The sequence below is a fragment of the Leishmania major genome, chromosome 32 (genome assembly GCF_000002725.2).
Source record: "Leishmania major strain Friedlin complete genome, chromosome 32".
NCBI classification, from domain to species: Eukaryota; Euglenozoa; class Kinetoplastea; order Trypanosomatida; family Trypanosomatidae; genus Leishmania; species Leishmania major.
In genome coordinates, this window is record NC_007273.2 from 522,745 (window position 1) to 536,939 (window position 14,195).

The window sequence follows — 14,195 nt, forward strand, 5'->3', positions numbered from 1 at the left end:
TGATACTCAAAAGGAGGCGTTGTCGTGCTCTCTCGACAAAGGGCGCAGTGCCTCGAGAAGGTGGCGGATCCGACGGCGGGTGTTCATCGGAAAACCGACAAGGGACTGCAGTCGTCGTCTGCAATCATCTTCTCCCGCCGTGCACCCCACTCGTCATGAAGGAAGGAAGCCTTCTTGTATTTTGGTGCATTGCTCGTCTGCTCTCGCTGTGTGTGTGTGTGTGTGTGTGTATGTGTGTGTGTGTCTGTCTGTCTTTCTGTCGGTGTGCGTCTTTCTCTTTCTCTTACCTTCATCTTCTCCTTCGTCTCGCCGTCCGTTTGCCCTTACACCTTTGTGACGGCGCCTCGATGCACCCTCGAACGAAAAGCACCCTCCTCCGCCGCCGCCTCCGTCTCCCGTTCCCGTCTGCTCTCTCCACATCACTGAAGACAGGTGAATGACAGGGCGTTCGGGCTGGTGCACGAGTTCTATGCGGCGGCTAAGCACACTCGGCGGCCTTACTACCATACCGGCACGAGTCATCCTGGGCGGTCGATGCAGCGCTGCAGTCGCACGTGGAAAAAGGCCGCTGAAGCCGCCTTCCGGCCACACTTACACCGGGAAGACTGCCGCATATGCGGTGCTGCAACGTCGGCGCTCAAGGACGCAACGTATGCTGGGTCTATGACCTCGAGTTGCACCATTGTCCCGGGGCACAGAGTTGCGTCGTCGGCTTCAGGGTCCCAAACACCGCAGGCCTCGACCCGCCAAGACGCCTCTTGGCTTCATGGCAACGCGCCTTCCTCAGTGTTTGAGCTACGGCGTGATGCGCTCCTGGAATGGTTGCACCGATTCTCGGAACGAGAGCGAAACGTGGGTGTGTCTGGTGTGGAGACCCCTCTTTCGGAGGAAAAGCCAGAAGAGCTCGACAGCAGTGTCGACCTCGACACTGCATACAGGGCGTTCTTGCGATGCGAAGATGCCACGGCACAAGAAGCCCTCTTCACCCGTCTGGTAGATTGGGTGGACGCTCAATGCGCCCAGCCTGTCGTATCATCTGGTGCGTCGCCGACGTCCGCTTTCGCTGCGCCGGCTACCTCTGCGGCAGCGGCAGCAGAAGACAGGCAGTGGGGTGGTATTCGCATCCCACAGTGCTTGGCGGTCCCTTGTATGGCGGCAGCTATGACATCAAAGGAGCGGAAGGCGACTGCGGCGCACGTGGGCGAGAAGGCCGACGGCGTCCGCGCTGCGAACGCCTTCGAGGCAAACGTGCGGCGGCGCTTCCCCGACAATGCTGCCGTTGTCACCAAGCAACTGGCCTTTCAAGAAGCGCTGCTGGCGGTGCAGGAGGTTCTGACTGCGCAAAAGATTCGTTTCTTCCTCGCCTGTGGCACGGCCCTGGGTGCGCGGCGTGACGGCTGCTTCATCCCGTATGATGAAGACATTGACCTTGGTATCCTCTACGCCGATATCGCGGTGCCTGTAACGGAGGGCGATGATTGGCCAGTGCCCGACCTCTCTTTTCCCTCTACCGCCCCGGCCGGCTTGAGCTATGTGCAGATGCGTGTGTACCGACTCCTGCACGCGCTGGCATCAACGCGCGCGTTCGTCGTCTTCGACATTTGCGGCGCTGTTGAAAAAGGATTGGAGCTGCGCGCGCTGCACCTGGCCACCAGCGCTCGTATCGACATCAATCTCTACTACCCACCTCTGTGCACCACCGCCTGCGGCGGAGACGGTGACGCCAGCGACGATGCGCTAGTGCGCGAGACGGGCCCTTTTGTGTGGGCCGCCTCTTTTTACGAGGCAGCTGGCGCGCGCAAACACCGCATGTATCGCTATCGGCACAAGCCCTTCGCCACAGAGCTAGAGGAACTTCCATTTTGTGCCAAGACGGCGTCTGTGGGCAGGGGTTTTTTAGTACCCCCAGAGCGCTATCTCGTCGAGAACTACGGTGAGGACTGGCGGACACCGAAGCAGTACTCGTACACAGAGGGCCTTGCAGGTGAGTTCAAGAATATCCTGAAGGAGTAACGTTGCCCTCCACGTCGGTTGACATGGTCCACTCTGTGTGCTTGCTTCTTTCGACTAAGCGTGGCTCTTGTGTCGGGTGCGTGTATATGTGCCTATGAGAGAGTTCGTGGACGCCGATGGTTTTCCGTGGTTTGCGCCATGTGATGCCCTTTCTCGCAACACGTGTACCTGTCTCAGACTTGTGTCTTCCTTGTCGCTCACTGCCTCCTGCCTCGTCGCATCATGCATGGTGCCAAAGTGCGGAGTGGCAACCCCGCAAAGAGGGCCGAATGCCGGCACACATACGCACAGTGAAAGAAACGGGTGTGTAGGTTTGCTCCTCAGCTCTCGTACAGAGCTATCGCACCCGCAGCCGCTGTCCGCTCTATCTGTTAGGCCTGGACTTTCTCACGCTGAAGGTTTTTCCCTCTCACATGCATGCCCCAGCGCACTCATTTCTCCTCTTCGCTCCATTTTGCTTGCTTTGGAGCACTGCTACGCCTCTTCCTGCTCCAATACATGTATGCACACACACGCATATATATATATATATATATATGTATATGTATACGACTCACCATCGCGTTCTCCCCACAACGCTGCCACACACACACACACACACACACACACAACACGGGTTCTACCGTGATGAACCGGCTTACCGATGCGTTGCCACGTGTTTCTCACTGCACTACCACAGCGGCGTACTGCCCTCAGTATCTTATTGTTGTTGTTCCGTTGGTTTCTCTCTCCGTGGGTGCATATTGGTCACAGGTCGTTGTGAGAGTGCGTTCGAGTGCCCGTGCAATCTTCGCGAGTGCACGTAAGTTGTCTCTCTCTCTCTCTCTCTCACCCTCCTTTTTCTTCCACTGGTGCCCATTTCTGCTCTCTGTACGTCGCATACAGCACGGAGCACGCTGTGCGGCGGTGGTACAAGGTAGTGAGAGCAAGCGCGCGTCCACGTGCGTGCGAAGGTGACGCGTTTGCTCACCATCGACACCGAAGCGGAGGACGTCGTCTGCGAATGAGAGAAATTTAGCGGGGTAGGTAAGGTTGATCATAAACAGATAGACATACACTTTTTTTGTTTCAAAAGGAGCCCTCGCTGCTCTGTGGTAGCGGAGGAGGCGATCCACGTTGCCCCAAACTCACACGGACACACGCTTCAGGAGATATTTCCACAGACAACACACCGACCAACGAAGCAAGAACGGTACAGCGCGGCATACGTTTGTGCGTGCGTGGCGGACACAGCGATCTGCGCATCCTCGCCTCTCATCGGCGTTCTCTTTTCTTGCTGTTTTTTTTTTCTTCTCTTGTTTTCATTCGTCACGTCTCCGTCTTCTTTTCGTTTTCTTTCGTGTGTGTGTGTGTGTGTGCCTTTATTTATCCGTTGCTGTTACCACAAACTGAAGCACGAAGAAGCTCTGGTGCGCCGGCGCGCTCATTATTCTACTGTTGTTTATCTTTCTGCCTCTGACGCTACCCCTCACTCCCGCCTCCCGCCTCCACACCTACGATCCTCTGCCGCGTCTAAGCCTAACGCGCTGCTTGGGTGCTAACCCTGTCACACTTGACACGTCCATCTCTCAGTCGCGTCTCGCTGCCGTTTGTGGTTGTGACCGCCGAAAAAGAGTGGGTTTGTCAGCTAGTGTCTGCTACTGGAACTCTCCATTTGTGCATGCACGTCGGACATACACGCCAGACTTGCAGAATTGTTGTGGGTGGGGCACTGTCGGTGTGAGAAAGGAAGTGTGTCTTCCGTGGTATCGACCTCATCCGTGTGTGACACAGATTCGGGGCAGTGCGTTGAATAAAAGTGCCGTCAGGAGCTCATCGAGGGAGCTCTCGCCGTTGTCAGACCTCGTCGTACTGCGCACACACGAAACCCGCCAAACGTGGAACACGAGTGGAAACGCTGGAGCAAAACGACTCACACTACCACCGCTGCCTTCCCTCACCCTTCTTCCCGGGGCCCTGGTGTTTTTTTTCCTGGGCGTAGCCTTCTCCCCTGCCCCCTCCTCTCCTTCACTCATTGTGCAGCGGCTCCTCTTGCTCTTCTTTTTCGTTTTGCGTCCAAGGGCTGTCCATCAAGGTCTTCTCGCACCATCTCGACACACCGCAGCGCCTCCTCGCTCCCAGCTCGTGAGGAGGAGCCGGAAAGAGAATTCTTGTTACTTTTTCCCCTCTTCTTTTGGTGTGCGGTACTCTTCTTTGGCGGCGGGGGTGATTGTGTCCGTGTGCGTGCGTGTGTGTGTGTGTGCTTGATCGTTGGGCGGGAACATAACCTGTTCATTTGAGCTCACCGCGCGCACTCACACCAACACTCGCCCACCGGCTCAGCCCGTCCCCGCAAACTCGCTTTCTCTACATCATAACCTGCACACAAACGCCGTGTGGCGTCCCTGGTTGCTCGACAAACGTCGCAAGTGTACCTACGTGAATCCAGACGCACCGGCAGAAGAAGACGGACGCTGCCTCTTCAGTTTTGCACTCTCCCCTCCTTCGGTGACCACAGCGTTCTCGCGAGCCCTCCTTCGTTGTCTCTCTGTACTCCGTTTGTTTTTCTTTTTGTTTTCGTTTCCTTGACTCTTCCCCCTCCCCCACCCCCATCACAACCTCACTCATAACGACCACGACCATTTCGCTTTGAATCCGCTTCTCCTCACGTTTCGTCTCTTTTCTTCCGTCGTTGTTGTTACTCGTCCGATTTCTCGCCCGCCCTGTACAGCCATTCGCTGTTTTCGCTCTCCCTTTTGTTTGTTTGCTTGTGTGGTGCTTGTCCTTTGCCTTCTCTGCTGTGAGGGTGCCAGGATGAGCCTCAACCCCAACGCTCCATCGTTTGACCCAACGGCAAAGCCGTTTATCCCGTCCTTTCTGTGCAGCGACCCGGAGCAGTTTGTGCCACCGGTGTACCACCCCACCCCGCAGTTCAACCCGCAGCTGCGCAGCCTCGCCGGGGCCGGCCCAGTCAGTAACGACGATGTCCCGCTCCTCTCTGGTTTTAAGCGAACTAGCAAGCCGGTGGCCACCGCGCCGGCACCGTCGGCCGAAAGCTACGAGACGCCAAACAGTATCGCTGCGGCAGGCGCCAAAAAGTCCCCCACCGGCTTGCCCGGCCAGGCAACAGGGGGCAGCGGGGGGCCGCCGATGATGTGGCGGTCTTCATCCCCGATGCGCGGGGCGGCAGAGGCCTTTCCCACTCGACCCATGATGAACCCCAACGCGGCTGTGCCGTCAGCTGCCTCGATGGCCGTCGGTGCCGTACAGGGTGGGAGCCGTGTGAACACGGCTGCGAGCCTCTCCAGTGGGATGGGGGCCGACGGGTCCTCGGAACGGCTTGACGGCGATCAGCCACCAATTCTCGGGTGGTCTTCCTCCTCCATGCGCCGTCCTCCATCAACGAGCCCGTCAGGGTCCCCGCTGTCGCTGCAGCAACAGCAGCAGCAACAGCTGCAGAACGCCGGCGCTCGATACACCGCGCCGCAGCCGCCGCCGCTGTCTCAGCCACTTCCTCCGGCAATACCACGTTCGCAGGACCGCAGTGGACAGCAGCTGAGCGGCGCTCCCTATTTTTCATCTTATAGTGCCTACCCTCATTCCGTTCCTGGCGGCAACGCCCCACAACCGCACTCCCCAGCCCAAGGAGCACCTCCCTCGCAACGCCCGCTTCCGCAACAGCAGCAGCAGCACTCACACCAACACCAGCAGCCGTCGTTTCCGCAAAAGGTTGCACCTGTGTTGCCCCGGAGTGCCCAGGAGCGACAGGCGGCAGCGGCAGCGGCAGCGGCGGCAGCGGCAGCGGCAGCGGCCAACGAAGGGAGTCGAGGTGCATCCCCGAGCAGTCTCAGTGCCAGTGAGGCGGGCAACGGTGCACCAGTCCGCATCGCCGCGCAAGAGCAACGTGGCCCATCACCGCCCACGTTGCCTGAGCTGCGCTCCGAGACTGTATCTCAGCAGCACCAACAGCATCAGCAGCAAGAACAATCTGTGGCGGACTCTACCACACCCGGCCCACGCCAAGCGACAAGCAACATTCCCGTTTCAGCACTGGTACCACCTCGAATCGCTTCTGCCCCAATGGCACGCGCCATCCGCGTGGGCGCGGCAGGCGGCAGCGCAGCATATTCGGCCGCAGTCACAGCCACCACGGCATCACCGTATCCAGGACCCACCCGAGGAATGCTGCCACCGAACCATATCGGTGCAGTATCGCACCTGCCGCGTGCACCGCCAACTGCCGCAGCGAACCAGGGTGCGACCCCCATTCCAAGCGCAGGCAGCTCGAGCGGCAGCCCAGCACCGCTGACGGCGCCGCAGCCGCACGTGTCGCCAGCGCCGCAGCCTGCGAGTACGGCAAAACCCCTGAGCGGACCGGCGCCTTCGACGCTGACGACGACGACGCCAGCACCGCGCCCTGCCCCGGCCACTAGCGTAGCAGCGCTCAGCGGGTGGCGACCCCCGCAGTTTGGCCGCAAGGCCGCTCCGACGAACAGCAACCCGCTGATTGTAATGATCTTTGGCTGTCGTGGGTCCGGGAAGACGACGCAGGCTGAGAACATTGCCGAGCGCTACCACTTGCTGCACCTCTCCTCGGGGGATATGTACAAGGAAGGCAAGCAACCCTTCGCGGAGGTGGAGCAGGCCGTGAAGGACAACTTCGGTCCTGATGCAAAGGACCGCTCCTACAACGGCCTCGTTCTCGACCGCTTCGTCGCGACAGGGGAGATGGATGCCTACTATCTGCAAGCCGCGCTCAACGTGTGTCAGCTGCCGGTCCCTCTTGTCTTCTGGCTGCAAGTGGACCCCAAGGAGGGCTTGAGGCGCGCCCAGTCCCGCGGCGATCAAAAGGCCGGAGCGGACCATTGGCGCTACGTGGAGCAGCGGGCGCAAGCGGAAATAGCAGATCGCGTGTACAAGAAGATTGGTGTCTTGCACGTCATTGACTGCAACGCGCTGGAAGCGCGTCGGGTCGGAGACCGTATTTACAGCATCATTGACGGCCTCTTCCCGAAGCGCAGCCGGAACATTCGCCTCCCGCCTGCCACGCCGGTCGCCGGGTACGACAAGTTCCACCTTTTGGACGATCACAGCGATTTCCAGCAGCTTACCAAGGAGGTGCACACAGCGATCGGCAACACGTCTGGCCGCACGGATAGCGCCCCGCTCTCTAGCATTGGCGGATACGTCGACGCCGGCTCGTTTGCAAACCGGCAGGAGTGCAAGCGGATGTCCTCCATGTACGTCACGTTGAAGGTGGATGGGCAGCGCTATCTGGTTGTGAAGCACTCGCACTTCGGCGTACTGGGCTTTCCGTTTGCCTTCACTGCCTGCTACGACTTCAACGTTCTCTTCGACCCGCTAATGTTTTCGAACGCGTTCGAAATGGTCGGCGACAGGCAGGAAGAGGCGAACGGGATTGAGTGGATGCTCGATGCGGAGATGAGCACCACCGCCGGCGAGTCGAACCAGCCTCAACCGCTGCTACACATTATCGACTACGTGTACTTTGGCGGCAAGCAGGCGAAGCGCACGCCGTTCTTCGAGCGCTACGAGCTCTTGCGGGAGTGGTTCCGGTTGATGGTACAGAATAGCGGCGAGGCCGGAGCCTACGCGGCTGTTGTGCTGAAACACTACGTCCCCATCAACGAGCTGCCGAAGCTGCTGCCCTGCTTCGAGGATCCGCCGTTCGCGGTGGATGGGATTGTCTTTCAGGGCAACACGATTTACAAGTTTGGGCTAGACAAGTTCCTCTTGAAGTGGAAGCCGCTGCAGCTGTGCACGGCTGACTTTAGACTCATGAACGGAGAGAAGACCGAAGACGGTGTCACGGTTTTCGACCTCTTCACAACTGAGAATGAACAGGAGGTCCCCTTTCCAGGGGCCGTTGGGGTCTTCACAGAGATGCAGATGCGCGCTTACCAGCTGCGCAACAGCGTGGTCGTGGAACTAGAACTGGCTGACGTTGTCGAAAGAGCGGGTCCCAACGGGCAGCCGGCGACGCAGTGGGTGTTCCACCGTCTGCGTGTCGACAAGCCGCGCCCCAACAAGACTTCTGTTGTCGAGAGCATCGTAAAGCTGAAGCACCTAACATACCAGGAGCTGCTCGATCACTGCAGGGTGCTGCGTTTCAGTGGACCCAACGCCTCTTCGCCCTAGGAGCGCGCGCGGCACAAACGTAGAGAGCGAACAATACAAATGTGTGTTTGTGTGTGGGGGGGGGTCGGCGACCTTGACTTACCACACTGTCCTGAGCATGTTGTGGCTACTGCATTTCTCGCTTGAACAGGTTCTCGTTTTCCCCCCTTTAGCGGGGATTGAGTGGACTGAGACACACCCAGCCCGCTCTTTCCCAAGAAATCGACTTGCGCGTCTGAGGCGGCTATTCTCCGGCGACGAAGCATCCTTTTTCTATGGTGGTGAGGCTTACGGAAGCTCGGGTGTTCATTGTCTTGGTTAATTTGCCCGGAGGTTGAGTGTGTGTGTTTGCTGTGGTGGTGGTGGTTGACGGTTCATCCAGACTCGTAATGGTTTTCCTTTGCGGCCTCCTTGTCAAGGATGTCGTGTGTTTGTGTGCCACGCATTCTGTTCGTGGTCTGTTTTTTTTTTTTGTTTTCTGTGTGTATGTCTAACGGTCTCTCTCGTGTTGTGCACTGCGCGTTGCTGGTGCCCGTCTTAAATACGCCGTGGTATGTGTCTGTGTGGGATGTGCAGCCGTGCACTAGTTGCTCGTGCGGACCTGTACGTGATAATGTGTGAAAGGGACAGGTGCGAAAGCGAGGAAGAAGCAGAGGGACCAGCTGTGAATGGCAAGAGTGAGGCAAGAGTTGCAGAGAAAAGCATGCGCTGCTTCGACTGCTGAAAACGTCGAATGCGTGTGGTTGGAGAAGTGGGCGGTTCAGTAACTAGAATAAGGCGAAGATCGCCACCTGGAGCTGTTACTTTGTTAGCAGGTCGTTTCTTGGTCACTCTACCTCCCGTCTTCGTTATCCTAAATCTCCTCGGTGGCCTCTTCTGACGCGTCCGTGATGAACAGAGAGCGGTAGCGATGTACATATATGTGGAGCGTGTGTGCGCGCTACATGCAGTGTGCCCCTCTCTCGCCCACTCGCCCTCGTGTGAGGTTGTCAACGCGCTCTCTCTCTCCTTGTCTTCGCTTCCTCACTTTCGCTTCATGTAGCATCAACTGTAGCACCAAGCTAGAAGCGAAAAATCTTGACGACAATTGCACCTGCGTAGAGAGGGCATGTAGTAGGCCTGAGGGGTATACCCAACGGCGAGCTGGAGAAGCTGTGCACCCCTCTCTTTATCTCTGCCATTCTCGTCGTTGCACCGCTGCAAGGGGGATACACGGTGGCGCAGCGTGCGCCAGTTCAAAAAAAAAAGAGGGCTACGGCGGCGAGCACAACAATGCGGTAGTTTCACGTCTCGAGCGCCTCTGGAGACGGAGCGGAGAGGCTTCCTTGCGGACAAGAAAACAGGGGTGTCGCTCTGTGTGTGAAATCACGCCAGAGCAATGAAGAACTCATGTGCCTTTTGTGAGATATTTAGGCGGTATACGCTACCTTCCCTCTGCCCCCCTCCCCTCCCTCCTCTTCCCCTGACCTGCTTGTCTGTCGCATCTCGGTCCTTTGGTACCTATGCCATAATACGCCTCGCACGCGTCTCCTCCCGCCCACCGGAACCCCTCCACAGCAGGTTTCTTTTTGTTGTTGTTGTTGTTGTTGTTGGTTTTCCCCCCCCCCCAAAGCGCTCCTTCCACGAAGCGACAAGAGAGAACACACGAAAAAAAAAGCGTCTCGCGCGAACGCACATACTCACAAACGCGGTGGTGCATCATCCTCTGCTCTTCGCTCACACACCCACCCCTCCCTCCCTCCCTCCCTCCATACTTCCTCGCACCGAGGAAAAAAAAAAGAAGGGCTGCAAACACATCCGTTCAAGGAGTTGCTGGTGACATCGCAAGAGAACGAGTGAGTACGTGTCAAGAGCGGGGGCGTTCGTTGTCTCATCTTTCCAGTCTTCTGTTCTCTCTTTCCGACCTCTACGTCTTCTGTTAGGTGGTTCTCGTCGAACTGCCGTTGTCGATCGCGCAGACGCACGGAAGTGGCACACACGCATACACGTTCACAAGACCAGCAAAGAAACGAATAGAAAAAGGAACGATCGCCGCGCGCTGCGGATACTTGGCCTTATCTAAATTTTTTTGTTTCTGATCGTGGTTCTCTACCGGAGTCCTTTCGGGGTGTCTTCATTGTCATCATCGTGGTGAATCCCGCGGGCTCTGCGGTAGGGATTGTATACCACATCGTGCGGGGGCTTTTTTGTTGTTCGTTTAGGCTCTGCTTGTGCGCGTGTGTGTGTGTGTGTGCACAGCCGAAGTGCTCGCTCTTTTTCCTTTCTTTCTTCGATCGTGCTGGTTTGCGCTGGGTTGACCAAATTTCCATTTCCGTGATTGCTGCTGTTGTTGTCCCTCCCTCCTTGGTTTTCTTTCAGACCTGTTCACGATTCCAAGGGAACGAGCAGACGTCCACCCCCTTGACGGCATCGTGACACGGCGCTGGGCTTCGCTGGAGATCTAGTTCTCACTCTCTCTGTCACCCTGACTCTCCCCCTCCCCAGGCTGGGCGATTCTGCCGTCATTTCAGCATAGATCATAGGCTGTAACGGTTGTGTGAGCCGGGGCTTGTGTGTGTGTGTATGTATGTGCGTGGGCGTCTGTTCCTGCCTGCCTGCCTGTCTGTCCATCGGTGTGTATGTGTTATATGTGTGCACGTGACCGCCTGTGAGCGAAGGCCCCCCCCTTTTTTTCTTCTTCTGGCGCTGCCACTCACACGCATTACTTACGCGGGGATAGAACCACAAAAGACAAACGTGTGTTTCTTGGCTTTCGTTCTCTGTCGCTTCTTCTTCTCTGCACTCTCCTTATCCCCTTCCGCTTCCATACGCTTCCCTCTAGTACTACACCGCATCAGGTCTGCCTCTCTCCGTCTCTCTATCTGTGGCCACAGTATCCTTGCGGCTGTTCGTTGCGCGTCCTTGTGTGTGGGTGTGTGCGGCCGCCGTCGTGCTTGGTGCTCTGTCCTCCCGTCTTCTCTCCTTTTCGTCTGTTTCGGTCGCCCTTCGTGCTTTTGTTGTTGTTGTGCCGCGAACGTGTCGGCGCTGGGGCCTGTGTGTGTGTGTGTGTGTGCGTTGTGGACGCTCTCGGCTGTCTCATTTCTGCCCCTTTTTGTTCCCCAAGTCCGAGCGGCGCTCTCCCCCTTCTGCACCGCGCCGCACGTCTAGTCCACGATCCCTCGCACCGTGTCATCTCCACCGTCTCTCCGTAGCGCCGTCTTCTTCTGACCCTGCCCTTCTCCTGCCTGTCCATCGGCTATCACAGGGAAGTGGTCAGGGACGCCGGTGTCTTCCACACGCACCGCCGAGCAGTCCAACAACTGATATACATCCAAGCGCGAACTCCGTGCACCTTTTATAAGCGCACATCTGTTTCTTCCCTTCAGCGATCATGTCGAATCTGAACCCCAACGCGCCATCGTTCCCGGTATCCAACTACCAGCCGAACACGACGCACAACAAGCAAGGCTACAACAACGGCGGTGGCCCCAGCGGCGGCGGCGGCACGATGCAGAACGAGCGTTACGGCGGAGGGATGATCTACGACAACAGCAACTACCACCAGGGCGGCGGTGGTGGCTACGGTCCTGGCGGTGGCAATCCTGGCGGCGGCTACGGGCAAGGCGGTGGCTACATGAGCAATGGTCCACAGCAAGGGTACCCGTCGGGTCCTCGCATGGGTCGCAACCATCGCCAACCGAATATGCCACATAGCCAGTACCAAAACCTCAATGGCATGGTGGGCGGCAGCGGCGGCGGTGGTGGAGGCGGTGGCAGCATGCTCGGCAACTACTGCGGAATGCCTGCCCCGTATCAGCAAGTAGGCGGGATGGACATGAACGGTGGCTATGACCAGCAGCCACAGCAGCCACCACAGCAGCAGATGCCGATGCAACCTCGGATGCACAACATGCCGCCTAACGCGATGAGCATGAGCAACAACATGATGGGTGGTGGCGGTCGCATGCCGTACAACAGTAACCAACGGAACCCAATGCCGAACATGCATCCGAACATGAATCCGCAGGCTACCATGGGACTGGGCAGCGTCAGCGCTCAGCCGCCGCCAACCATGGCAGCGCCAGCTCCAGTGCCGCGGCCCCTTTCCGTGCCTCCGGCAGCCGCAGCCCCGTCTTACATCACGAAGAACACGCCCCGCGCCGTGATGGTGGTCGGTTACAAGAAGACAGGCAAGACAAGCGTTGCGCAGGCGATTGCGAAAAGGGAGGGATTCGAGTACGTATGTCTCAAGTCGTCACTGCAGCAATCCGCCGCCCAAGCACCAGGCGGTGAGGAAGCCGAGGAAGCCGAAGAGGAGGATATAAGCCCGCTGGAACGACTGGCGCCACTGCGTGCGGCGCTGGAGAAGAAATCCGCAATGAAGGGGATGGTCATCGATGATGCCTTCTCGACCAACAAGTTCCAAGCTCACTACGTGGTGCACTACCTCGTCAAGGCGGGTCTGCAGCTCGACGCGGTTGTGGCCCTCGTGCCAGAGCTGGCGTCGCTGGTCGAGCGTGGGGTAAGCTTCGCGAAGTCGAACGCCAAGACGATGCACCCGGAAGCGTTCGAGTTTGCCTCGAGCCTCGACCCCGATAGGGTCATTGTTGTGGATGAGGACTTAAAGTTGGAAGTGCTCGCGGAGAAGGCGGCAGCTGAGGTGTCGGCGCTGCTGAAAAACAACGACGCAGCGATCAAGCTGGAGCAGGAGTACTTCATCCCCAGCTGCCCCATGGTGACCGACGCGGAGCTGGTGGAGCAGATTCTAGAGGCGGAGCGTAGCGTGGTGAAGCGTCCGCTGCCGTACACATTCACGTACTCGGAGCCGAACTACGTGCTTGACTACGTGCAGTTTGTGCAGTCGGCTGCAAAGCTGCAGCACTACCTTGTCACACCGTGGATCTGGGGAGATAAGCTGTCGCTGATTGGTTATGAAACGAGCGTCTACGTCCACCTAACATCCTACAATCTTCTGTTCAAGTTGAACGACGTGCCAGCGGTGATGCAGGAGCTCCTCAAGAAGCTCAAGAGCGAGGCGGAGGCATCAGGGGCGGAGGATCCAGCGTCGCAGGTGCTGTTCTGTGTCGAGGCGTCCATGCTGGACGATGTCATCTACATCTCCGACATGATGATCATCGGCAAGCAGCATGGTTCGGAGATGCTGCTGCACGATCGTGTGAAGCTGTTGTCCGACTCATTCGGCAAGCTGCCAAGCAACAGCTCGGTGCGATTGCTGGAGCACTACCCTGTCTGCGACATCAAGACATGCCTAGAAGCGTACAAGGACGTCAGCCGCGGTGCGATTTTTGTCAACCCTGACGGGATCGAGTACGGCCGCTACGACGTGCGCAACTTTGTGTACCCGTCGGAAATCAAGAAGACGGTGCGGCTGCGCATTTGGGCCGGTAGCATGACCGACGGCATGTGGAGCTTCGACGGCTACGTGCGCGAGTACGAGGACGAGGTGTTAGCGACAAGCCGCACCACCGGCGCCAGCAACCTCCCGGTCATGATTAGTGACGCGAACGTTGACACACACATGATCAACGACGGCAACATCGTCGAGTGTGTGATGGAGAAGACGGCCACCAAAGGCAAGTCGCGCGAGAAGAGTGCGGTGCTGACATTTTGCCGCCGCTGCAAGTGGGAAATGACACCCATCACTCAATTTTACATGTGGGCGTTCGCTGATCCGCCGCAGTGGTCGACGGAGTCCTTCCTGGACGCCTGCTCCACCATCGCGTCAGTGCGGCCGACCGTGTAGAGAGAGTGAGACACAGCTCCCATTGCTTCCGCCACAAACCCGACGTGTCTCTCGTCGCCACTCTCCCCCTCCCCCCCCCAACTCCCACCACACACACACACACACACACAGCAGTTCACTTGTGTGCTCGCCTCCGCGCAAGGAAAGTTCGTGTGCGAGAGGGGTGCAATACCGTTACTTTCCTCTCGCACCCAACGTGAAAATGGGACATGCTCAAACGAATGAAGGAAAAGGGATAGCAACGCCTCTCTCCTAGCCGGCCCACTCAGGTGTTGCGGGTGAAGTGCGTGTAGCCAAGCTTTTTTTTTGGAAGTTGGCGCAT

The 14,195-nt window shown here is 58.0% G+C and overlaps 3 protein-coding genes across 3 annotated transcripts; all 3 read left to right on the plus strand.

Annotated features, from left to right (window-relative positions):
- Positions 1-663: 663 nt before the first annotated feature.
- LMJF_32_1350 (conserved hypothetical protein) lies at positions 664-2,013 on the plus strand (the record flags this gene model as incomplete). The annotated part of the gene is made up of 1 exon (XM_001685399.1): positions 664-2,013. One exon carries the CDS (start codon positions 664-666, stop codon positions 2,011-2,013), a length of 1,350 nt encoding a protein of 449 aa, XP_001685451.1.
- Positions 2,014-6,072: 4,059 nt separating this feature from the next.
- On the plus strand, positions 6,073-8,151 carry LMJF_32_1360 (putative RNA guanylyltransferase; the record flags this gene model as incomplete). The annotated part of the gene is made up of 1 exon (XM_001685400.1): positions 6,073-8,151. The coding sequence occupies one exon, from the start codon at positions 6,073-6,075 to the stop codon at positions 8,149-8,151; it is 2,079 nt and encodes a 692-aa protein (XP_001685452.1).
- Positions 8,152-11,500: 3,349 nt separating this feature from the next.
- On the plus strand, positions 11,501-13,873 carry LMJF_32_1370 (conserved hypothetical protein; the record flags this gene model as incomplete). The annotated part of the gene is made up of 1 exon (XM_001685401.1): positions 11,501-13,873. The coding sequence occupies one exon, from the start codon at positions 11,501-11,503 to the stop codon at positions 13,871-13,873; it is 2,373 nt and encodes a 790-aa protein (XP_001685453.1).
- Positions 13,874-14,195: the final 322 nt, after the last annotated feature.